This window comes from Hippoglossus hippoglossus, chromosome 10, assembly GCF_009819705.1.
Source record: "Hippoglossus hippoglossus isolate fHipHip1 chromosome 10, fHipHip1.pri, whole genome shotgun sequence".
NCBI classification, from domain to species: Eukaryota; Metazoa; Chordata; class Actinopteri; order Pleuronectiformes; family Pleuronectidae; genus Hippoglossus; species Hippoglossus hippoglossus.
In genome coordinates, this window is record NC_047160.1 from 14405728 (window position 1) to 14433636 (window position 27909).

Consider the following 27909-nt stretch of genomic DNA (forward strand, 5'->3'; position numbering starts at 1 on the left):
ACTTTGACCCCCCTTTGAACTGATCACTGACATGACACGTAACAAAGGACACACGTACAAGACAAAAGCATAGACTGTATATAAAGATGGTTGACATGGCCGCTCCCCAAAAGTTAAGCCAAGTCATCTTCATCAACCCCCCCGGTGGCTGGCTACACTATAGGTCATAAACCCCACCTCCTCCATGTTAGCGGATGGGACATGGACCAAAAAAGGCAAAAGTGCACAATGTTCTGTGGTTCTCTTCACACTGATGTTTGTCCAAGCCTAAAATAGCAATGCTAATACCGGAAATAGCAATGCTAACAGAAGTAGCTACCACGCTAAAAACATGGTGTAAATGACTCTAGTCCGAGTCGAATTTGAATGTTGGACACTTGGATGACACCACAGGAGCAGTATGGAGGCATTTCCAAAAGTGTTTTGTGGACTCAAACACTTCACCCACCCCTCCAACATAGTGGCATAGTTCTGAGTAGATAATGAGTTAATTTTCATTTTTCTGTGAACTATCCCTTTAAACCCCAAAGGTTAAATGCCCCTTCCCCCCATCTTGGTCTCTTCATCCATTATTTCTTCATCTATCCTCCATTCCTTTCTTGCATTCCCACCGGAGAACCAGACATTACATGGCCTATTAACAGTACTGACAGCTTTAGTTCAGGCCACCCAATTTACTCCATCCAGCATCCGGGGAGAAGTGACAATGATGTATAGAAGCCCTCGGGCTACTCAAGCCAAAGCCAAAGCCCAGCCTGACCCAAAGATGAGTTTTTATTTATTAATTTTCAAGAGAACATACAGTATACAGTATTTATAGAGATAAGGAAATTGCCCACATTGAAAACACTCAATAATTAATGCATGTTTTACATTACTGGTGTTTACTAGAAGTGCAAGAAAGCGTCAGATGGACCCTCACATTTTTACTGTAAATTTGTCAGTCATGTCTATGTATTAATTGACTAAATCACTTATCATATCATTACATTCACTTTAACTTGACTGTTTCCTGAGGGATATCCTTTCCTCCTTTTCAGTTAAGTTTTTTTGCAAGATCCAACGATGACTTCCTAGTGTAAATACATAGAGACATAGACATAAATACAACCCACCGATCAGAGGAACGGAGTCGGACGTAGCCGGCATGATCTCTGCGACGAGAAGCATGAAAACAGTCAGCGAGAGCAGCACCGTGATGCCTTGAGGGATAGAAAGACACACACAGGGGGAAAGAGAGAGAGAGAGAGAACATGAGTATTTACATAATGATTTGATGAGGGTCACTGGTATGTGAATTTATTCCTATAATTACTTATGTATGTAATCAGTAATATTCTCAAGACTACAGCCATTTCTCAGCTCCTGGCTCATCTGACGTATCAGAGGTAGTTTCCAGAAAGTACTCGGTCTGATATTGTAACTGGTGGCTGCTCATCCACAGATGTTTTTTCATCAAGAGTCTCAGGCACTGAGGTGAATCCAAAATAGATTTAGTGGTGAGCCTCTTATTTTGAAAATCAATTATTTCAAGGTGATTTTATGTGTATTCATAAGGACGTCGGTGTAAACAAATATGTGAACCAGAAAGCTGAGTATTTGTATGAGCTTGTACATCTTTCAAATACATTTGGTGTTTTGGTTCCTGTTGTTTAAAAACCTCAATAGTCAAATTTATAAAAAATAAAATTGAATAGGCTTATAATTTTGTTTTTAAATCGTGACCAAGATACATACGATTAACGGATTTTACAGTGTAAATCTCACTGGCCAGTCACTGGTCCAGCTCGATACAAAGAGCACGTGTGTTTGTCTTTCAGCATCCCACTCTCACCCAGAGAAATCTTCTCCCCAGAGTCTGCAGGCAGCAGGAAAACCAGCAGGGCCAAGCCCGAGATCAGCACACAGGGAATAAGCAGATTGAGTCCATAATATAAAGTCCTGCGGCGCATGGTGACCGTAAACGTCACATCAGGGTAGGGCTCCTTGCAGCAATCGTAGTAAAGCTCATTACGTTTTGCTGGCACACCTGAGGGAGAAGAGAACACATACATATATGTTTTTGGTTAAACTGACGAAGTAATTGGATTTTAGATTTAAATATCAGTTAGAGTAAAATATCAGCCCAAATATGGTAATTATGAAATGTATGATTCTATCGATTGAAAATGGTTGAAAAGAAGGTTCTTAAAATTCACACCAATTCAATTTTATTTTCATCACTCTGAACACGTTCCATTGGAGTCAGTCGAATTTGCTTTCATTTTAACTTTGTGTTATTGGTTAAAAAAAATAAAAATAAACTTAGTGCAGCGCCTGTCAAACTAGAGCGTGACCATGACCATCTCATCAGTGACTTTGTCAAAGTTTAAAATCAATGGAAGAATCTCTGTCTGTCGATTTGCTGCAGAAGCATTGATCTGAAAAACCTCAGAGTTGACACTGAGCTTCACAGGCTCAATCGGATGGGGGGGGCCTTTGAGAAAATCTAATGGCAGACAGAAGTTTCTGGATTTATAAGTAGGCCTAGAAACTGCCCATTCAAAATGTGGCTGTTGGACATTGTTAGAAAAATGGCCTGATGGAATGGGCTTTATTTAGAAACTCACAAATCACCATCACAACTTTCCCTGTGATGTCACTGATGATGTGGTGCAGCAGGTGCAGTTTGAAATTAATGGGAGGGTCAGGGCTGAGGTCTCGACAACCGTTCATCCAAAAAACTTCACAATCAAAACTGCACTTCACGGGGTCCATGACATGGATCGGATGAGTGATTTGTGAGAAAAAAAACGAAGGACGGAGGGACAGACAGACAGAGAGATGGACAAACAGATTTCTGGAATTATTAGTACATGTCCCGTGAGCCATAAAATGATGAAAGCAACACAGCTGCATCATTTGTGATTTTTGGTAGTCGTCCCTTGGACTCTTTCTGGAGGGATGTGGATTGCTGCACTCACATATGTCCTGGCTGCACGCTGGCAAAAAAGTGTCAGACATTCCTCTCGCAGACCATCTGCTGCCGTCTGACACCCCTGTCCAGCTAACCGTCACCCCAGGGGCACCGGTGCTGGGATCTGCTGTTCCTGTCCCAGCTGGAAACATCCAGCTTGGGAGTTCTTCCAAAAATCATTTCAATTCCTCCAACTACAAACATGCAAATGATTTCCCACAGTGAAAACCATTTGTATGTAATGACACGGAATGTCAAATGGACTTTTATGTATAGTATTTGTCAGCACTCTACAGCCTTTAAAAATGTATTTGGCAGGTTAACCTGACCTTTTTCTCAGTGTTAAATATTTTAAGATCATGGGAAATAATAATTTATCACCTGTCTGATGTAGATTCACAAATTTGACTGTGCAGACTGAATACAGCATGTTTTGCATTATTGTTATAACCCCCTAAAGGGACTGGTTTCAAAGTTTATTTTCAGTCTCATGAGATGATGGAAAAATTATATTTGAGCTCAAATAAATGCACCGAATTATACAATCACACTGGATTCTCAAGTACAGCAATCTATTCTGGTGACAATACCGGCAGTGATAAATACAAACACCAGCTCTCTTACCCACAAGGTCCCACTCTCCGTTGGGTATGTATGTGGACGTGTCTACGTCCAGCATCTGGAGGTCCAGCAGCCAACCGTTGTGCGTCCAGGAGCCAAACTTCAAGTCACACTTCTGAACGTCGAAAGGGAACCAACGTACGTCGATGTAGCAGGTGCTCTTTAAGATGCCAGGAGGGATGTACTGGCAGTAACCTGATGCATTGACCAGTACGTTGGTGTGGAAGGTGGCGTCGAACCGCTCATCCGCACTGGGCAGAGAACAAAAGAGAATAATGTGTGTGTGAGTGTGTGCACTTTAAAATATAACATCAATGATAATAATGTGAACAGGAGCTCTATTTCTCTCTAAGTCTTTTTTTAACCTTTTTAAGCTATTTTCAAATCAGGACACGCTACAATTATTATGAAAAAGGTTTTATTAATTTGAACTATTGCATAGAGATGAAGACTCTAATTGTTGCTTTTATTAAAAAAACAAGAGACTGCACATTTGCAGATGCATGGACACCAAAGTGACAACGCAAGTTGTTGACATTCCGACACTTTGTCGCCTACATTATAACTCTGTCGTCCTGGGTCGGACCACACCCTCAGCCTTCATTGTGATCTCGACTACACACCCGTGACTGTATCAGAGACAGAGCAATCAAACCACCTCTGTGGTAATTATCACCACAGTAAGTAGAACCACACAAACACACACACACTCGTAATGAAAACTATTCCTGTCACGGTAAAAATGAATTAGTCAGCCCATTAGTTCCACCCAGGTCTCCACTGTTGTCAGTGTGTATTTGTGAACCTATGCAAGTCTCTCTGCTGTTTCTGCCTAAGCAGCCACAGCAGGCAGCAGTGAGGTGATGTATCTACCTGCTATTTGTGAAGCAACTGGCCTGCTGCTCTGGTCCATCACCACACACACACACTTACACACGCTAAAACCAAGGTGAAACCCAGAGTGCATTAAATATTCACTTCTACTACTAATCCAAATATGAAGACAAAGGAAAAAATTGCGAAAACACAACCGATGCCTCCCCCGGTGTAGCCTCTGCACTCCACAACCTGCTGGGATGATATAAGGGCGGCCTTGGACAGCTTCTTGGTTGCATGGTTGATTTGGCCTCACCTGCCAGACTCCCCACCAAGGTGAAAAGTCAATGCACTAATTGAATAAAGTAGAATCTGTATTCTAGGAGAGTGTTGGAGAAGCACACGATACCTTTGGGGCTTTCTGGAAAATAAATTCTTTAGTTCTGGTAGCCGCAGCTAAACTTTAATGAAATATTTAAAAGACCGTCTCACCTAGTGCAGATGAGAGCGTGAACTATTAAATAAAGTGCCAGAGGCCAGAATTTAACTTTTAGAAAGTGACCTCCGTTTTGTTTCCCCTGTGCAGTATATAAGCATAATTCTGTTGCAGGAACAAAAGTGTTTCTCCTCCCACCAACCTTCACTGAACCTGTAGTGATGACACCAGGGCAGACAAAGAGATACGTCGTCAACTACACCCCACTAAACATTAGAAATACGTCTCTCTTTTTCTCCCACAGAGAAACCAATTTTTGTTTAATAGATGTCTTAAAATGGATCTGGTGTTATATGCCCTCATTTGCAGCAACATAACATTTTAAGACAGCAGGTTTTATATTTTCTCTCAGTTGTTTTTACCTGGAAGACAGTATCCGGAAAACCATCAGAAAACCATGCAACATTCACGGAATAAGGACATCTATTAAATTCCCACTGATTTCAGTTTTCAGGAATAAACTTAATGAGGTGCAACCCAGTTTTCACACTTCTCACTAAGTAAAAGTTTTAAAAACGATCCATGTTTGGGATTAGGAAGGAATCTCTTTGGAACATGAAATAAAACTGAGGAAACAAACAGCCTTCATAATATATGTTAACATTTAAACGTTGATATCCTCCTGAGGCTGCTGTAAGTAATGAATGTGTATTCATTAGTACATTCTAAATCTACTCCTGTATCCAGCTTACATAAGGGGAAACAGGGGAAATAACCGAGTGAAGATAAAAGGAGTCAGGAGGAAAAACTGTGTAAAATCTAAAATGCACCTTATACCGGCCAAAAAGGATTTGTTACCACACTAAACACCACACACATACAGTAAGAAGGCACACAGTACACCTATACATGCGCACACGCACACACACACACACACACACACACACACACACACACACACACACACACACACACACACACACACACACACACACACACACACACACACACACACACACACACACACACACACCTCTGTGAGAGAGATAACATCTCAGTGTCTGAAACATCCTGGAGCCTCATTCAGTCACAAAAGAACGTCGCCTCCATCTTCCCAGAATTCATAAACAAATTTTATTTATCTCTAACTTTTACCAGATTTAGAGATTTACCTTTTTTAAGGGGATGATGATGAATAAGTGTAATTTTCTTCTCTAATGTGTGTGTTGATCTCAGCTGTGGACCCAGCTGCTGGTGGGAGGATGTTTGAGTTGGCCGAGGCGGAGTAACACAATGAATTATTTAAGCTTTGGCATTACTTTATCAGAAGGTGTGTTTTACTGCAATCTCACACACATCACAGCACACACTGTGCCAGTTATTCTCATGTGCAGAACAAAAGAGACGTAGGTGGCTAACTTTTCTAAAAAATATATTTTCTTATTTAATCAGGAGTTTTGATTTTTTGTAAATTAATGATTTGAAATTTTCAACAGATGTTCAAATGTACACAATTTTATTATTATGGACACGACTGGACAAGTGATAGCCCTGGGAGAATGGCTGTGTTCGTACAGCACACACACACACACAGGAGAAAAAGCACTGTGGACGTGTGAGAGTGGGACAAGGTGTGAACAGAAACTAACCGACAGTGACAATGGTGGCAGTGACAGGTTCCTGCACCATGGGACATGAGTCACAGAGCTTTTTTTCTCCCTCACTCAACACCTGCTGCTGCCCACACAAACACACACACACTGTTGATAGAGGGAAGTGACAAAGTGTAACTGAGGCTGAAAGAGAGCCGTGCAGGGGTAGAATGAATGGTCACATACCATTAACTTGAATTACGACCGCAAGGTTGTGTGCCTTTGTAGAAGTACTTTAAAAAAACGTTTTGATGTCAAGTTGACCCTTGACCTTTTGGAAATCAAACATGGACTTTTTGTCACAATCAGAGAATCAATTATTCAGTTATGGCCAAATAACTTTGACCTTTGATGACCAAATAGTTCATTCTTCAGTCCCAGTGAGCAATTGTGCCAAATTTGAAGAAATGATCTCAAGGCGTTGCTGAGATATGTTAATGACAACAGGACAGATGGACGTATGAATGGACAGACAGACAACCTGAAAACATATTGCCTCAGGCCACAGCTGTCATCGACGCGGAGGCATAAAAAACATAATCTTCAAAGTGATATCATTAAATCAGACTATGATGTAATATTGCAATCATGTCGCTTAAAATACACTTTTCAGGTTACACAGGCTGAAACAGCGGCAAGAAAAAATATTTTATCCTGATATGTTTGACTTTATTTCTTTTCAAACATTCTTAGTCGATTTTCAAATCAGATAGATAATCCAAAAGAGAATATAATAATCCACGGAGAAAAGCAAACACCTTCCCTGTAGCTTTTTTGCCGTTCACAGTTCACATCTACTGTGGGTCAGCAGAGCGTCCATGTAGATTATGTCATGTCCTACAAATATAGCAGTAAAGTGAACAGCCTGAGGCAGTCCAGACATTAGCCATTCTGTCTGACAGCCTGAAGGCTCTGTGGTTAACACACTGCACCCGGAGGCCGCAGGCAACATTTACTGTGGTTCTGTTATTTACAGTGGGATATATGTATTCACGGGGACCAGAGGCAGAGTGCATGTACACATATGAGCAATGCTGGGTGCAATTACTTATATACGTCTTCAAATTATCCTTTAAGTCAGGGAAGACGGCACAAAATGTCAATAAAAATAATATATTACATAACGTGTAATATATAGTGTTACATTACGAACTAAAACTATGTACAAACAAACCTGCAAATCCTTATATATAATGAAATATTCATTCTGGTTGATCTGCAGTAGTTCTCTTAAGGTCTATAGATGTGATGGGCCCTCCTTTGTCTCTTCGGCTCCTGGATGCTCACCTTGTCAACGGAGACTTTTATTTATAGGACAGTACCGACACAGGATACCTTCAAACTGCACATTAGTAAACCTAAACGATACTGCTCATCATTCTGTGATCAGCCAACTCATTTGTTGCTAATATTAAGGTTGGTACATTCACATCTTCGGCCTGAGCTCTTTATAAACCTCGAAGTCTTGGGGACAGTGTATTTTTAAATTTTATTTCCAGAGCATTTCTTCATTCAAGTGATCAAAGAAAAGGCATCAAATCAGACCATCTGTCCCTTCCTTTAGCCATCCATCCATCTAAAAAAACAGAAAACTCCTCCCAGTATCCATTTATCCGATGAATTCCCCTCTCGTCTTTATGGCCTGTCACACTGCTTTTGTCTGCGTTGTACATCGGTCTTCTCTCCGCTGGCAGAATTAGGATTCGCTCTGTGGTTTACCTGAGTTGGGCGTCCTTCATGTGCCTCATCGATCCTCAGTCAAGTGAGACCATTGACTTTCCCCTCAAATGAAAAGAGGAGGTCAACGGCTTGCAAAGCTTTTTCAGATCTGGATATTATTTAAACGAACACAATGCATCATGCAAACACACAAGCACACTCACATGCACACTGGCTGTCAACATTAAGTTTACATCTGGTTCCATAGTCTCAACAGACACACTATTCCAGAACTGAAGCTAAAATATCCTGGATACGAACGACGCCATGTTGTGCATTTGAAGCCATCTGTGATCGGGGGATGGAGCCACGGTAGTGAGCTCCTGTCAATAAACGTGCTCGAACAATCATGAGTCCTTCTCAGCTGTCAATTGTTAAGTTCAACCCTGTTTTTACAACATCAAATAACTAATTAAAACCAAACTTGCCAGAAAAGAGCAAAAATCAGGTAATCACCAAAGTCACTAGAATCCATCCTCAGGAGAGCATGAGCATCTGTGCCACATTAGGTAATCCACTGAAAAGACCTAATAAAGACATAAATAAAGATGGACAACAATATCCTGAATCTTGCATCGATAACGTAATTTGGCATCACAGTCTAAAGTGACCTGGGATGATCACTTACTTTTAAATCAAAAATGACATCTGCAAGATCCTGTTGAGAAGAGCCATACGTTTCTCTGTCTGTTCTGTCTTAGTTCAAATGTTGCTGGTTTTCAGCCTCGCAGTAGTGTTATAACCTCAGCAGAGAGGAACCAGTGACGTGAAGCTGAAGAGAAAATTCACAGCAGAATTTACAGCCGAACCACAACGTTTACAGGCCCCCGGGGGAGAAATGGAAATTTACAGTTTGCAGCAATGAAATAGATCACTGCTGCAAAGACACACACACACACACACACACACACACACACACACACACACACACACACACACACACACACACACACACACACACACACACACACACACACACACACACACACACACACACACACACACACACACACACACACACACACAACTAATTACCCTACACAACTCTAAGTTTCCATCTCCCTAATACACAGCAATACTGTAAATCTGTGCACAGGGAAACAAGTTATGAATATACAAATAAATAAAGACAGAAGAGTCTTTAGCACACCACACATACACACACATTCACACACTATCTCACAATTACACACCAGTAATGGCCATTACTCAGTGGTTCATCAGTGCACAGCCAATATCACGCTAGTCTTACTGTGTTGAATAGAGGATGCAGTCACTCTCATTAGCATGCTATTGAGACAAGCTCTCACCATAAATCCACTCATTCAGTTCTACAGTTTTAATACGAAGTTAATGATGTTTAGAGGCGCTGTGGTCAGACGTGACCTCATCGTGGAGCGAATTCAAGGAAAAGAAGAGTGAGATGTAAAAGGAAAAAGCGGATTTTGTCTGTGATGAGTCATTCAGCTCAGTTTGAAATCTCTCAAATTGCTTTTCAAATTTTCACATCATTGTGCCAACACTGTCGCACACAATCATGTTTCACGCTCGCATGAACTATACTGCGAGTCGTGGATTTACCATCAACACCAGATCCATGCAAACAGCCTGGAGAAATGAACTTGTTATTCATCAATTCCACATCACCCAATTCAGACCAAGGAGTAATAATCACTGTGTGTCCAAGCTTTTCATGTAAACTGATCCTTCTCACTATTAGAATTGCAGAGACATTGAAGTACTTACTTTGGAGTAATTGGATATTTGAGATAAGATAAGATAAAATGCACTCTGCTTCACTAAGATGGAGATGTGTGTTTACACTTAAAGTGATGAGAAGAGACTCAGACTGTACATAAAGATGGAGGACTAACAAAAAAACTAAAGCCGAGACATCTCATTAGACACCTGGTGGTTGGCTGTGGTATAGGTCATAAATCCCGCCTCCTTCCTATTAATAGATTGGACTTGAGCCAAATGAAAAGTCAAAGTACACATTGAACATTCTTTTCTCAAAGATGATTTTGTGTAATTTCTTGGTCAAAACACTGATGTTTTCAGGCAAGTTTGGGTTTAACCAATTATTTGATGCTATCAAATCAGGATGAAATGTCATGATTGACAGCTGAGACTGACCCCGAGATTGGTCGGGCGCATGTATCATGACCTCGATGCCAGGGGGCTTCACTTCTGGATTGTGGGAGGAAGTAGAGACAAGCCGTCCATCTTTATACATCTCAGGCACTTTTCAGTGGATCACCTGGAAAATCTGGTACAGATGTTCATGCTCTCCAGAGGATGAATTCCAGTGACTCTGGTGAAAACCCGACTTTTCCTTTCGCGATCGAAATGTTGACATATTCAGTGACATATTTCAAAATCTACTAGATGGCCTGGCACAACATGTTGTACAGATATTTATATTTCCCCTCAGGGTGTTCTGTAATAACTTTCCTGTTTGGCAAAGCAAATTAGTAAAATGTGACAGTATTATTTTAAGAGGATAGAGTTGTTGTTATACAAGAAGATTTTGAGCAGGTGGCAGAGAAACGCGCAGCAAAAGAGAAGGTAGTTGAGCGACTATAGCAAGACATAAACAGGTGGAGTGCGAGAAGAGGGAGAGAGTGATACGCTGACCCTTTGATCGACAGAGACGGGCAGATGGGATGATTTATAAAGAGGAGTCAGCGAAGGCTGGGAGCGATAAAATACGGAGAGAAAGGGTTGATTGAATCGAGGGAATTATAGTGAGACAGTGAGTTATGACGGAGAGACGGAGGGAAACACGAATAGAATGAGATGAGAAGAGAGAAGGAAAGGAGGGATGTGGGATGGAGGGAGAAGGAGAGGAAGCAGAGGGTAAAACGCAGGAATTGGGAAAAAAACGGGGGTTAGAGCACAGAGATTAGGTTTGGTAATCCCGGCAGGTCTGAACGCTGAGCTTTTAAAATTTGGGTTAATACCCCCGAACCTTTTGTTTTGTCCTCGTGTTTCCTGTTATAGTGTTTGTGTGTATTGGGGGAAATGCAGACACGAGGAGAAATATCTGGGGCTCCTCTCACATGCGCACAAAAACATCAGAGAAGACAAACTGTACAGCTTCTCTTTTATCCTCATTTAAATGTGTTCAAATCTATCAAATCTTCTGTTTTACAGTGTCAGTGTCTTTATCTTTGTTACTGTATCTATCGTCAGTATCCCTTCATCTTTCTTCCCCCTCTGTCTCAGGCCAGATCATCCGTCTCTCACTCATGCACGGAAACGCAGTGTAATTAGTTGTTTTGCAGAGAAACGACTGGCCTACATTTCTAATTGACTTGAGGAATCCTTGCACAGAAGTGTGAAGAAAACAGCACAAGTCTGACCTGAATCACAGCAGGCAATGAGCTCCATCACCCTCATTAATAAAGATAAAGACTTTGACCTATTCCTTAACTGTTCTCATTAATGTGCTACAAACAGACTTTTATTTAACTGCAATACAATGAATGACCTGCAGCATTCTGAGCTCTCTATAGCTCTATTGTAACTAGCACGACAAAATCAAAACCCAAAAGAAAGTGACAGCCTTTACCAGCCAATGCATTACAATTTAGTCTGATTTACAGTTTGAGCTGAGACCAATGGTATCTCACTGTGAACAGAGGAATCTCTGTCGGTCTGTCAACTTCAACTTGGCAGTGCAGCGAAAGTGGAAGAGTGGCAGTGGAAAAAGGAAGCGCAGTACTGACGGAAGTTTTTTGATAAGCTATAAGATCTATATGAACCCTAAGCAACCATCCAACATCCAAGAAGTGCATTGCTCTGGAATTGAGGGACGACCAATGACCAACGAGTGGACTCTTCTCGGGCAACACTGTCCCAGCATGCTCGTGACGAACCGCTTTTCAAAAAGAAACTAGAAAGGCACTCAGTGGAGTTCAAACCTCCACCAAGACCCAACAGTCCCCTTATGAAACCACATTTAAATTCACCAGATCTGAATTTTTATTAGGATCTGCACAAAATTGCACACACTCATAAATTTCAGTCCACTAAACATGATTTTCTTTCATCATGAACCATGAATTATTCGCTGAGAAATCATTGAAAATGTTGAAAAACGACCTCAAACTGTTAAAGAAAGTTTGAAATAAAATCCTGGATAAGCACTCTGATTCGGATCTGCACCAAACTTTAAAGGGTTCTCTTCTGACCCATATCACATCTTTGGACCAAGTTTAGTCGTAATCAGTCCCGTAGCTTTTGTGTAATATTGCATACAAACAAACAAACACTGATGAAAACTGAACCTCCTTAGCAAACGCCAAAGACAAAACCGTTGCAGAGGAGTAGACTTTCAAATGGAAGTTTCAGGGTTCGACTCAAATAACAGTACAGATGTTAAAAAAACGAAAGGGATACATTAGTGATCTTCTATCTAGCGATGCAGATAGTCGCACTGCACTTAGTTGCAGCGCGGCTTAGTTGTTATGTAACGGAAGCTCTGACATCATCAGTAACATCATGGATTGTTCCACTTTGAGCTTTCAAGGAAGATACAAGCTGGATTAATGTAAGCCAAGCAAGCACCCGCTACTGACAGACACAGTTTGTATGGTCACAATATTTTTGTCATCGGCAGAGGATGGAGGAAGAGTAAGATCTCCTACAACTTCAATAGAGCAAACTTTTAATGACCAAAAGTGGATAATTAGCCCCGGTTTGTTTGACGGTCTTTGATCAATCATCAGCAGATATCAGAGATCAGATGTTAGATACCTTAGCATGCAGATACCTTAGGTGTTTCAGCCGTTTCATCACATCTGCAAAGACAGGCCCACCACAGGCTGATCAGACCTGGGTGGGCGCCCCTAGCCTCACGGAGCCCAGTTGGGGTCTTTTAAATATAGTTTTTCTAGTTTTTCTTCTGGAGCAAACTGTCATCGGTTACTGGATGATATAGAAAGTCGGATCCCTGACACTGGCTATGGTTTGTGGAGAATTGGATACAATATGAGAGCGTCAGAAGGATTAGAGTGATATCTAATTCTTTTTAGAAATAAAAATAGTCTCTCTGACAGGGGTTGGATTAAAACACCTATTGTATTAGATCAGACAACAACAAAATAAAGCTAAATTAAAAGAGGAGACCAGAACCTTTAGAACTGAAGTCGGACCATTTTGAGCAGCAGACAGTTCTGACCTGTTGTAGAGGAGGATGTCAGGGGTCCAGATCTGGTCTGAAGGGAAACGCAGGTTCTGGACACCGGGGTAGTTTTCTGGATTCCAGCTCAGGTAGATGTCTGTCCAGTACTGAAGCCAGAGGAGAGATTCTGACTCAAGCCGTTGAGGTGGTGGTATATTTTTTACAATGCTCTGTAAAAACCCATAATGTGCAATGTTGCGCTCAACTAATCTAATTGAATTTTTACAAGAAAATGACACTTTCCCTTGAAATAAGACGAGATGCTTCTGGCCAAGAAGAAAATGAAATTTGGAGGGGTGAAATGATTCTCTCAGAATTTATTGTTTTATAAAATTAAACCGTAATTCTTTTCTTTCTACTCTGATTGTGTGAGAGCTTTCTTTTCAATCCTGGGCAGAAACACATTAAAATAGTGCCACTAGAGAACAATGAGAAAGAGACAGTTCCTTAAAATGGTGTTAGGTTAGGTTCAAGGCTAGGACTCTGTGATTTTTGCTCTTTGGCCTTATGGCCATTTACAATCAAGCTGATGGCCACGTAATATGCTGCACTCTTCCTCCCTCCTCTTCTTCCTCCTCCCTTTATCCCACCTTCTGCTTGACAAGCTGCCTAAAGTGATGGTTTAGTGCTGATTCAGGCGCTGCACAAATACACACACGTTACAGTATTGAACATAACTGCTGATAGCTTGAAAATACTTGAATGGATGAGCTAACACTTAGTAATGTTAAGTGAATATACAAGAAATATGACACTATGCATATTGCTTTAATTATGAACATCCCTTGTGAGTCATTAAAAGCAGTACAGTTTAACTTCATTACCATCGACAGGTTCTTTATGCAGTGGTACAAGTCATTTGAGGAACACAGTCACACAGTCTTTAAAGAGACCACTGTGAAATAACATTGTAAATATGATTAAAGCCCATTATATTGGCGATAATGTGCATCCCCAACTTGACTCACCAGCTGCAGCCAGGCATTAGTCATCAGCACTTGGTTCTTCTCGTCCTGAGAGAGAGGAAGAGGAAAAAGAACGTTTTTCTATTGTGTAAAAGATCCCAACCAGACCGATCTACGTGTACATTTTCTTTCTTATATTATCATTCTACAAAACTCATGACTGCCTCTCTCACTGTTCGCCACAATGACTCAGCTTTACCAGAGTTTATTCAGTTTGATCCATTTTTGTTTGCAACATTGTTTCTATCTATGAAAAAGTGGTAATTTACTTGCATTGAATCGTACAAATATATATGTAGTTTTTACAGAAGGGATTTTAATTGTGTTACATCATGAAAATCTGTCTACACAGAGGATGAATAGAGCCGACTTGTGATACGGACAGGCAGACAGTATATGTGCAATTTATTGTATATAGTGAAAAGATTGCTATTTGGTTTTTAAATTATTGATCTTAATGTATTCGGAGAATCTGATTGTATTGTTGTGATTTATTGCCGTCTATATTGTACTAGAACATATGGAGAAATACAGTAAAGTCTACTGAAGAATACTTGTTCTTTTAGTGATACATTAAAAAACAGAAAACACATCAATTCCTTTACAGTTTACATAAATGTACCACATTCAAACATGACATGAATTGTGAGAGGCAAACCAACTGATCAGAAATGTCTTTACCTGCTTAGCTTGAAATAATTGTGGATGTAAAAACAGAGGATAGGGAAAAACACAATACATTTATTTTGAAATGCTCCTAGTTGGTTGTGCTTTAATAAGTAACTATTAATTATAGTATTATTTACACTATATATATAAAATCTATTTATAATAATCTAAAAATAAACAAATGGAAATAGTGATATGTCTTGACCGAATATGAAACTTTAAGAGTTTTCAAATCCTACTGTGCATAAAGCATTTCAGAAATGATGCTGCTCATATTCTAGCTGCGAGGTGGAATTAGCATTTCTGCAAGCATCAGAGTTTCTCTGCTCTCCGCGTAGAGTTGAAAAGTCAAAACAGAAACGCCTGCACGGAAAGAGAGTGGAGGAAAGAGGTTTGTTTTTTTACAATGCATTGCATCTTTTCTCCATTTATCTATCTGTCTCTCTCTTGTTGCTTTTCTGAGTTGAAAATTAAGGTGCCTATGGCAAATTCATCTATAATGTGTTTCCTGGAAACAGATGAGCCAGACGATGGGGAGTCACAGCTGAGAGTAATGATTGGAAAAGTGGATATACCCAGTGTTTTCTCTCTCTCTGTGTGGTTGTATGTTAGAAATATTATGAAATGATGAAAACATATCTGTGGGTCGTATAAAATTTTGAAGCTCAATATATTAAACTTCACTCAAGGTCAGAATGCCTGCAGCTTTTTGTGAATAGTGAGTATATACACAATATACAAAGTGACACAGACTTTACTTTTCTTAATCTACTTGAAGTATAATATTTACCGTCTGAGTCTGACTCATATTGAATTTTTCTCATTGCTTAGATGTGACTAATCAGCACTTACAGTTTCATGGCAACAAAACCACACTGTGTAAATGAGAATCTGAATAAACATAAATCATTCCTCCACCCTCAGACAGATTAGACAACAACTTCCAGGAACAAGGACAAACAATCCTGAAATTGCCCCATTGTGAAAAGCTTGAAATCCTGGGGGAAGAACACGCGCGCACGGCCTTTATGTTGTTATAAGTCAAACGTTAGAAATGAACTACTTCTGCCAACATGAAGCACAGACCCACTGCTGGATCTGTCATTCGATCAGACTGAAACACAGAAAACATACTTTTATAGCTCACACAAAAAAAGAAAATGTATGGGCTGCTAAGATGTATTTTTTATAAAATGAATTACTACCTATGCACATATTACTACTATGTTTTCTCTGAGAATATCCCGTTGTTTCATCACTCCTGTAATCAGGAGCTGACAATTGCCTGGGGCCACGAGTTGAGGAGGGGCCCCTGAGCACAGCTGATTACATTAGTCAACAGCATCAACAATTTTGTTAGAACTCTTTTACATTCTATGATTGGCTATGAGACTGCAATGACACCATGGAAAGGAAACCTCGTAACAAGGCCCCATGTCACCAGATCTCTGGGAAAAGCTTTAGAATTGTTTATATGTTAACTTGTGGACAAGAAATGTTTAAATGCATGTGTATGATGTGACTGATGATGAAAAGCGGCCTAAATGTAAACTTATTTATTTATTTCAAGTTTCCATTAAATCCCATATTCTTTTATAACAAAACCAACATGATACAAAATAAGACAAACCACATTCTACACCACCAAGAAACTGAACACAGCCACAAACACATGAACAATGCAAAAACTTTTCTCACCACGTCTATGATCTGCAGCAGAGTGAGGCCCAGCTCCACCAGGATGGCTGCTGAGTCGTTCACCACAGGTCTCTCCAGTCTGTTGTAGTTAGCCAGCAGCTCTTTGTACAGCCTCCGCTGGTGTTCCCCTTGCAGGGATTCTGCAGGAACGATAGATGGAAGAGAAAAGATGGTTTGTGTTATTCTTTTGAATACAAAGCATAATCTGTACAAAAACATTTGAGCATGCAGTTCAGGCTCGACCTTGGGTCTGTGGGTTTTGTCCGACAAAACGATTTCAACTCAAAAGGTCGGGACTCTGATAAAGCTGATAAATCTTCCATCAACGGCCTGAACATATTTCAGAGTCTGTGTTACACCCCTCCAGTCACTGCAGATAGTTTCTGAAGGTCACTTCTTGATTTATAGACACAGGGGGTCGACTCTGTTTGTTTGCATTTTAAAGACCATAAATCCAGTGTTGAAACAACAAAAAAAAGAGTTTTTAAAAACATCATCCGTGTTTTGGCTGCATCACTCCCTGTCCTGCAAATTGCGCCATGGGACATATTCTTGTGTACTGAGGCTGAATTCTAATCTGGAAAATAACTTTAATAGTTTTACCAAACCTTTTACCCTTGCTTATCTGGCAGCAGGCTGCAGCCAGACTATAATTTATATTGTGGAGTTTCAAACGCACCGTCACATACTCTATCTATACAGAGTTTGTAGTAAGACGTTCCCGACTCCCACACTTTTTATCCTGTAAAGTTGTCTTCGTTATGAATGATGTATGAGAGAAAGGTCTGTTTTTGAGCGGAAATATTTGATGAATAATGAATAAATAAGCCCATGATGTGCTGACATCTGCATATAAATCAGCAGAGTGCATCGTGCACAGTCTCACACAAAGTGGTGTGGCTGGGGTAGTCTTAAGGTCCGTGGTGATTAGGATGATGCGTTTGTTGGCTCATCACCATTATTGATCCCCTCTGTCTAACCTTCCACACACACACATCCATTTGTCCCAAAATAAAGGCAGGAGCGCGCACACACACACACACACACACCCACACACCCACACGCACAGTTTGTGTCCTTGAAGTCACTGATCTCTTTAGTACAAGAACTCACTGTGAGCAGCTGCTATAACTCAAGCAGTGTGTTTGTGCACACAGAGGTCAATACAGTTGAATTACTTTACAGACTGGTATCGGCCACAACTGAAGCTGAGCTGAGCGTATGGCCTGCAGTGTGAATCATCTCGTGCATTTACCTATGCAGACCCTCCCTGTGGGGCATAAAAGCCAAAAAAAACGGTTTTATGAGCTATTTTTAATGCAGTAAATAAACAACCTATCACTGATCAGTAGATTTAACAAGGTGCACAGCTGGAAACACCCATTAACAAACAGTGCAAGGCTCCTTCATATATGAAAACAGCAGATAATCCACCAGAAACTGGGAACAGGTGAAACAGAAAATGAAAAGCGAGAAAATGAAAGACATAGATGTAATGTGGAGGAGAAACAGTAAGGTTACAGAGAAGCAGGGGAGTGTGTGAGCTCGGAGGATGTGTAACCCTGTAAGGTGGAGAAGAGTGTGTCTGTGGCCAGGAACACTGCTGATTGGCCCATTAAGGCTGTAATGAGTTATGGCAGAAGGGAGCCTGAGTTCAGAGACAGAGGCGCAACACGAAGCTCAAGAGAAAACTTTTCACACACTGTGATTAATACATCACACCTCATCCTCTCCATCTATGCATCCGTCTGTCCAGGTTCCACTTCCTCAAGTGGAAGTTGCAGACTTACATTAAAACACCCTTATACCCACAGAGACAGATTTATGCACACAAAACACCTATGCACAACAAATTCTGCATTTGCATGTAAATAGAGCCTGATCTGTAGTTACTTTCCCGCCCCCCTCCTCTCCCCTGTGTTTTATTACAGTGAAATGTGAGCCCAGGTACAAACAAACGTACTCAACTAAACTAATAAAGTCTGGGAATAAGAATTGAAAGCTCAGCCTCCATTGCTGCCTCTGTAATAAAACCCTGTTCAAAAGGAATTAAGCGATGAAATAAAATAAACCACTGCACCGACCAAACAGTGAGCAGAATGCACTGGGGATGAAGGGATTGATCCACCTGGTGGGAGGAGGAGGAGGGGGTTGTTGTTGTTTGTTTTCTCTTTATTTTTTTATAATCTTGCTCATGAAGACGATAGAAGAAGCTGCTAAGAAGAAAATATTTTCCAAACACAGTGAGGGGTCTCATCAAACAGACTCCAACAGAGGGAAGAAGGAGAGGAGGCGGCGGAGGGAGCGGGTGAGCTGGAAGATTTGTCTCTCTGTTCATCTCACTGTTCTCCAACATGGTTTTATTTCAAAACATGATGGAAACCCCTCTTTGTGAAGATGACAGAAAGTTAATAAAACTCTTAAACCCTCACATATACTTTTGTTATCGTTTAATAAAATTTGCTCTTTATATGGATTGCGCCAATAGCACATGTCATAATTGCTATGTTGTTGATAAAAGGGTAATGTGATGCAAATAATTTACATTCTGGCCAAAATGTAAGCGAGACATTTTTCAGATTACAATATGTGATGTTGTTAAAAGGGCTGCCGATAAATATCTATTGAAAAACCACTGGACCTACATTTTTCACTAGATGTCACTTCATAGTTTGACCTTTTTGTGTCAAGCCATGTATATCAATCTTGTGTGCGTGTGCGTGTGCGTGTGCGCGTGTGTGTGTGTGTGTGCACTTGCTAAACACAGAAGTCCTAATGATAATCAACTAAAGTAAAGAGGTAGATCAATCTCTGTGACACATTGTGGGTCATTACAGCAAATGTCAGGGGTCAGCATGTATGAGAGAAGGTCACTGATCAGAGGCATTATCCAAATGATCAATTATCAGTAGTAATGTCAATTATCCATACATATCACAATGTTATGACTAAATCGTTTCAAGGTTTTACCATCACAAGCAGTCATTGAGTGTGTGCGTGTGTTAAAACTCTACATGCACAGATATGTGGATGGATGTTAACCTCAGTGACACAGCACAGCGAGGTTTCCCCTGAGCTCCAGGACGTCTGCACATATAATTAGTTCTAGTTCAATAAACAGAACGAGGCTGCCTCTCAGCACCTCAGGGACCCCGAGAGCATCAGCACCCAAGGGAACCTTTTTTTTTTTTCAGCTCAGCGGCACCCCGCAAAACACATTCAATACATTCACAAGTTCTCCTTTGAGACCAAGAATTTATTAGAAGAAAATTGGGAGAAAATGAAAATACAGACAAAGTAAAATGTAAATCTGCTCCGAGTATCTTCATGCATTATGCTTCATGCCCTGTGGTGGTCGGACAACTTGTCCAAGAAAGTGTCACCCTGCCTTTTATTAATTTTATACTGGCCTCCAGCCCCTAATTCAGAGTTTGACAGTTGTTTAAGTACAAAGGATATAAATAGTTTTGTGGCTGTTTTTGGAATGGGACCCACTATTCTCTATGCGGATTAGAAGGAGCGCTTTAGCAGACAACATAAAGACAGACGGGTGGATTAAGAAAGTGACAACAAACTGACGAGTCTGGATGAGGCAGCTGCAGCTATGAACCTAGTAGAATACAAAGATTGATCATTTTACTCAGCATCAGCTAAAAGGAATAATTTAGATAGTGTGCCCCATGAAGAGGATGATCAAATTTCAAACACAAGGGATCTCTGTATATATGACAGATGGGAAGAGGTGAGGAAGCCTAAAGAAGACTGTTATTGTATTCTGACTGTTGTATCCCACTACTATGTCAGAGGTTATTCAGATTATAATAATTTTATTGTATAACTAGTTGAGGTTTATTCCTTTGTTCTGTACTTGGACACTACATCATTTTTTCAAAAAACTTTACATCCAGTTTAATCAATATTAATTAAACAAATTAATGTTGATAGAACTTATGTTATGAACTCAGTTCTGTGTTTAGTCATATAACTTTTCATGCAACAGACGATCACAAAGAAAAACTAATTAAAAACAGCTCATTTTTTCTGATGCCTTCACTTAATCACTCAAACCTGTACTTTAACTAATATGTTAATTTATACTGTTTATACACCAATTTAAAAGTTTTAATGCTTTACCACAAAAAGCAGAATGAATGACCTCTGTTCTGTTTCTCAATTGATGATGGATGGAGAGAGAGAGAGAGAGAGAGAGAGAGAGAGAGAGAGAGAGAGAGAGAGAGAGAGAGAGAGAGAGAGAGAGAGAGAGAGAGAGAGAGAATAACGACAGGATTCAACACACGTTTAAATGTCAAATGCAAATTTGAGTCGATAACAGAAAATCTGAAGCACATTCTATCCATCTTCCTTCCCACACTCTCTTTCTAGTTTTCCACACCTCATCTCATTTCTTTATACCTGCTTTTATTTCTCATTTAAAAAGCCACAAAAATGGTTCTCCTGCGCATTCTTCTTTCTTCTCCATTTTGAAAGTATGTCTCTCCCTCTATCAATGCCTTGGTCCGTTTACGTCATTCCAAACCTTATCCCCACTTTTGATCCATTTCTCTCTATGTATGCCTCTCTCTCTCTCTCTCTCTTGTTGTTCCTCCAGTCCTACTTTTTCAGTCTTTCAGATTAACATGCACTGAGGAATTCAGTTTGGCAATTCTGTCCCATCTGAATATTTTTACTGGGTCAATGTGTTCACATGATGCTTCCAAACACATTCATAAGACACAGGCCATGTACACACAGACGGCCTGAGGAACACATTGTCCCTGTCTTCTACTTACACACACCTTACCCTAACCATCCAAACTAGATGCCTCACCCTAACCCTAACCTACACCTAATTCTAACCCTAAAATCAAGTCTTAACCCTCAAACAGCCCATTGAAAAAGTGAGAACCAGCCAAATATCCTCACTTTCCCAAAATGTCCTCACTCTTTAGGGACAATGCTTAAAATGGTCCTCACATAGCAATATGTACAGGAACACACACACACACATACAACACACACACACAGAGGGATGATCTTGGCTTTGTTCCCCAGTCTTTCTGCCGAACCCATGTAAACTTGACTATAGTTCTCTATTTTAATGTAGGACCGGATTTCAGGGCTGTGACGCTAATGGAAAAAGTTAGAAATAATGTCACCAAACGTCTTATCGAGGTTCAGGCCTCAGAGGCATCACTGAAAACAAGATCAAACACAACTAGAAGGACACCCCAGGATACCTCCTCCAACAGCCTATCTCCCATTTGTTGAAGAAAGTGAAATAAATCCTGGATCCACTCATTTATCAGTTTCCACTCTTCCTTGAGTCGTGCCACAAAATTAGACATATGGTTTTATTACTTTTGGCCATACTCTTAATAAAAAGAGCTCTTCCCAGTACTACTCACATGTAAGAGATAGAAAAGAATATTCAGTTTTTTCAGCTAAAATTAAGCTTTAGCAGTATAATCTTATAATCTTCACTTTCTCACCATCACTTTCGAAAGGAAACAGTGTCTGTGAAAATGCATTAATCATCCTGTTAGTAGGGATACAGGTATATGAATATTGTTGTGTTTGCTTGATTGACAGTTGTTTAGGCCTTTTACACATCGGCGGTGGTTGCCGCTTATGTCAGGTTTCAAAACGTAACTTCAGAGTGACGTGACAATTGCTGTGTCCATGTTTTTCTACAGCTGAAGTGTAAGCTGGCTTCATCAACTGCTGTTTGAATGAATGATCTCTCCTGCTCGACAGACTCTGAAAACGGGGTTAGGGGGCCTCTCGTGTGGCCGGGGCCCCTGATGTAACATGAATCCTGATGAATACACAGCAAGAACATCACAGAGCTGTGGTGACAAACGCTTCAAAAGGATAAGAATTACAAAAGGATGTTAAAAAGACATTCACTTCATCTCATTATGAAAATGCTAACAGCAACTTCTTTATTTTGAGGCTTGTTCGATGCCGATATAAAAGTCATAGTACCGCGAAATCAACCCCTTATTACATAGAGTAATCTTATTTCACACTGTGGTACACATGCTGGATAAATCTCAACTATTGATACAAAAAGTTATTATCCAGTCTGGAACATAAGAGGGCTCGGATCCCAGAATGCTGTGCAACAGAGGGAGTTATGAACCTGGAGGGGAACAAGCTGCACAAAGACACCGCTGACAGACCACTGCTCCCTGAGGGCCAGGACAGTCTGCACCACAGCAAACGCTACACATTAACAGTCTTTCTGATGCAAATATCTAGTCTTAGAGTGAGTGTCTGTGTGTATGAGGGGGAAAGAGAAAGATACACACACACACACACACACACACACAATCGAAAAGCCGAAAAACTTCCCTTTCTAAAACCTGTGACAGAGCCCACCACAACAGAAGCATCTATCATGGTCGACCAGGACAAATATTTTTTAACTGTCTGTAAGAAAAGTACCCAAGGTGAAGAAACAATGAGATCCTGGCTGTAACTTAAGTGTGTTTCAATGTCTGTGCATGTATGTGTGTGTTCAGTTACTTCTATTCATGTTTGGGAAACGTGTCTATTGAAAACCACAGGAGACTAAATATGATTCTTGTATTTGCTCCACTGTTACTGTGATTAGCACGTGCACGTGTGTAGCCTAAACACGTTTGCTTGTAAAACTAACCAAGTTACTCCTACTTGTGCAATGGTCTAGCACCTCATTATTTCACCACTAATCACTTGGAGGAGGAGGAAAGAGTCAGAATAGGTCAGCAGTGAAGTAGCCAGATGTTCAGCAGCTGTAAACCTAGGTTACTAGTCTATTATCTAACACGTGTCAAAACACAGACGGAGAGACGGGGAGAGTCAGAGAAATAAGAGATAACGAGCGCTGATAACAGGAGACACACAGCAGAGACGTTTTTAATAAGGCAGCGAGGACAAAGAGAGAGAATTTAATGGCGGTGAAAGTGTAACTGGAGTAAAACCAAGGAAAAATCCTTCAATTCTCTGTCACCATTAAAAAAAGGTACAGTGGTTACATTCACAATTGTGTACAGGTTGCTATTCACACTTAGCTTTGATGTGACAGTTCAAGGCAGACATTTTCTGATTTAACTCAAGGAGTTGATAAGTTCTCACTAGATTTGTTTTTATTCGATTATCAAAGCTAGACTAGTCAGTTTTAAGTTCATTCACCCCTGGTTCGTCAATGTCATACACGTACATACAAACTTCTATAAACTTTATTGACATAGAAATTTTCTTAGCACGTAAGTCCTACTAAAATGCCTTAAGACTACAACTACAACACAATAACAAGATGGAGAAAAAGTCAAGCATCTGGAATAATTTCCTAAAGATGACCCCGCAAAAGGTGAAATGTCACAATGCTTATGCTTCACTTATGCTCACTAATGCTTAAGTACAACACTAGTCAGATTTTTATAGTCAACATTACATGTTGACTTTGGACTGGACCAAAATATAAATTATGTACCTAAATATTTGATTATTGTATCCCTTTTATATATGATTATATATGTAATTTACTATAAATTAAAGGAAACCACAGATTCCATTCACTGCATTCTGGCTGCATTGCTTGTGTAAAGGAGAATTCCAGCTGGCAATACTGTAAGATTTAAATTACGGCCTCTGAAACCTGCATACACCACACAAAAAGGCACGAGAGGGGCTGCAAGTCACTGACAAGGAGTGACATATAAAATCTTTGATGATGAGGGGGAACAGGGGGCATCAAGGAGACAGAGGGGAGGATGAAACAGACAGATGAGGGACAGTAAAGGAGGCCACAGAGATGAACTAATGCTGAAAAAGACAGATTACAACCTTCTACACTTTCTGTCTATCTTTTTGTGCAAAGGAGTTGCTCATTACCATTTCGTGTGTTTGTGACGCTCAAAATGTCATGTGACTACAGCGGTGGGTGTGTTAATGAAGTTTTCGATGGACAGATTAATATAGCAGAGATTTATAATCTATGCTTGAAGGCTCGGAGCCCTAAAACCACTGGATGTTTAATCCTAATCCAGGAGCTAAGACCTCTGCACCGCTGAGTGCATCGCTGCCACATCCATACTGGTATGCTCATATAGGACGACCTTACACAGGACGCTGACGGCAACACAACTTGTTGACGATCGTAGTTTAGTCACCTTATACCTGACTGAAATGCTGAACAAGGGTTGAACCAAACTGCATAAACTTCATGATAATAGGTCTGGGAAGGTGTGAAATATTGCTGAGCATGAAAAAACTACGAGGCAGACAGAGAGAGGAAGAGTCTGTGAGAGAGGAAGTGACAGACGAAGACTTGGAGAGAGATGAGGCGCTGCATTGAAATCAAGCGGATGCTACCTCAGCATCTGTGCAACTTCTGTCTTACCAGTCTCTGATTCTCTGAGTGACGGCCAGGAAAACAATTTAGTCTGTGAGGTGTTACCAGATCCTAGTTGAACATGGAGCAACTGAAACTTAAACAAAAAACTAAACAACCATATGTATGCCGATGATGGCTCCTGTTACGGCACCATCTCTCAACTCACTGTGTCTGTTTGCATCAAGAACAAGTTATTAGAAAATCATCTGTCAGTTGGAAGGAATCTAAATCGTCCCAAATGTCCTGTTTTGACAATTGTCTTGTGTTTCCCTTGACAGACTAAAGCTGCTTATCAATTGTACATTGAATGTGCACATGCACGGCCTACAAGCAGCTATAGCCGATCGCTAATCCCCATTGCTCAAAGCCCCGGAAGCCTCTACTCTCCTTCCAACAGTCAAATGCCATGTCACAACATTACTAAGAAATCCGTAGATCTGTCCATATGGTTCCCAATTCCACTGTTTCATACTAACTGCATTTCAATCCCAAGACTCAAAAACTGCAAAGAAAAACATTTTCTCATCTTGTTCATACAGAAAGCCCCTTTGATTTCAATACCAAGGTCTAACCGACATGACTTGTGAAGCTGTATATTTATTTTGCGGTGCTCTCACAACTTTGACAGCAGACAAAGCAGATGCTGAACACCAACAACTGTCCATAAATGACTGTGCCTCCTGTCCTGTGACCAACCCTCTTTACCGTGTCCTTCGGTCTTTGTTTCAATTATTAAAGGTCAATCTTCCAATCTTGCCTGCAGGGTATAAAACCACTGGCTGGATCAGTAGAGGTGAGGACATGGTGGCAGCTTTTATGGTGCACACATGCACACATGCACAGAGAAGGTTTGATGGGAAATCTTCAGCAAAGCCGCTGCGTCACAAACTGTAAAGTAAGCAACCCAGATGGTGAAGCTGCTGCTGCTGCTGCTGATGATGGTGATAAGTTGGGGCTTAGGAGAGAATTATGGATGCACATCTCATTGCACATGAACAAGCATACATTAATATCGCTCTCACACACACACATAAACGTGCACAGCGTTTAAAAATAACTTAGTGTATTAAATCATCCTTTTAATGGGTCAGAACTATTGAGAACCATTCTGTTTCACATTCAAGTTTTTTATATAAAGATCCAGAAGCCAGTATTATCAAACAGAACATTTGCTGACTCTGTACTAAATTACAATGATTCAGTCCTCCGGGGTCTCCTCCATGGGCTTCATGACTTAAAATGAAATATTAAAAAGTTCCATCTCTGTTATCCCACAATAAAAAGTAACAGGGTTTTGATTAAAGTAAAATAAAATGCTTCCAAATACAGTCAGGTACTAATATTGCCCAAATAACCAAGTTAGTTGTAGAAAAATGATTCATACAAAGATCATTAGTCAGGACACAGATTCAAATTCAATGTAGATTTACTTTCACCTCACTACATGGAGATTAGTGCTTTCTTTGTCAAAATGATGAAGTTCTAAATCCCTCATTAGTCCAAACACATGCACTTACTAAAGAAAGTGTCTAAAAACAAAAGAAAACCCTCAGAGAGGCTCCAGAGCCACTTCTCTCCTCACCTACCTCTGAAAAGCATGGCCGTCCAAACGTAAAACCCAAAGGACCATGCGCCCCAAAACTTGTGGCACCGCATCCTGGCACCGCTCAGTGGACTCCGCCGGCCGCCGGCAGCGGGCTCTCGGTGTCGGCTACACAGGTGAAGTGCTCCGGCTCGGTGGTGGTGGTGTGAACATGAGGCTGGAGACAGAGGAAGAGGAGGAGAGGAGGGAGACAGAGGACGAGGAAGACTGACAGACCGGAATGAAAGTGGAGTTAAGATATGCGCGTTCACGCTGCGTCAGGAACAGGAACACAGTCCCTCACAAACACGACGCGACGCTGCTGCACGGGGGCGCGCGTCTGAGCAGTGCAGAAATCAACCTGTAAACGCAAACATGAACACAACACAATGCAACACAAACTCAATGCAACACAAACTCAATACAACAGATCACAACACAAACACAACACAACATAACACAACCCTAACACAAACACAAACACAAACACAACACAACATAACACAACATGGGAGCTGATCTACTTTTTATTATTTCACTTTCTTTAACATTGTGTAGACTTTCTATCATTTTCGTTGATTCCTCAGATGATGATTCGTGGATCCTGATGAAAACAAAAATCAGACATGTTCAGGGGACTGATATTTATGAGTGTGTGCAATTTGGTGCAGATCCAAATCTAGATCCAGTGAATTTAAATGTGGTTTCATATGGGGACTTGGCAGAAGCATGTGCTCTCATGAGAGCCACACAAGTTGTAGGCTGTTCACTTGTGAATTAATTAAAAACTTATCCTGTAATTCCCTTTCTACATAGAACAACTTGGATTTGTTGAGAGATTGTTAATGGTTTGTGTAGTTCAACTTTTCTGGGATCATAGAAAGCCAATTATTAAGCTTCTTTAACTTTATTATTTGTTTAACTTATGGTTCACTCTTTCTGCTCTGATCAGGCTGCTGCTTTCAGCTCAAACACTATTTAACCATTTGCACACGACCAGCTCAGCACCAAACAGCAGAAAGACAAAGTTCGATACTAGCTGGTGAACTAAGTTTTTACACCACCGAGCGAGAGGGAGAGAGAATATTGGACTTGAATTCATCTTCATATCCCTGCAGACAAAAGCTATAATGTCCCTCCATGTTCACATCTGTTCGCTAAAACGTTCACCACATCAACTTTAGAAATGTATATATCCATGTTGTGTTAAGTGTTTGTTTAGTCATT

General features: G+C 40.5%; 1 protein-coding gene across 1 annotated transcript in view; it reads right to left on the reverse strand.

Moving 5' to 3' along the window:
* LOC117769382 (neuronal acetylcholine receptor subunit alpha-7-like) overlaps positions 1-27032 on the reverse strand; it is a 30623-nt gene extending 3591 nt beyond the window's left edge. The window contains exons 1-7 of the mRNA XM_034598256.1: positions 26687-27032; positions 16721-16860; positions 14357-14401; positions 13386-13495; positions 3581-3828; positions 1835-2029; positions 1116-1202 (exon numbers count right to left, since the gene is read on the reverse strand). Of these exons, the coding sequence (XP_034454147.1) occupies positions 1116-1202; positions 1835-2029; positions 3581-3828; positions 13386-13495; positions 14357-14401; positions 16721-16860; positions 26687-26756 (895 nt within the window). The 5' untranslated portion in view covers positions 26757-27032. The remainder of the gene's footprint in view (positions 1-1115; positions 1203-1834; positions 2030-3580; positions 3829-13385; positions 13496-14356; positions 14402-16720; positions 16861-26686) is intronic.
* Positions 27033-27909: the final 877 nt, after the last annotated feature.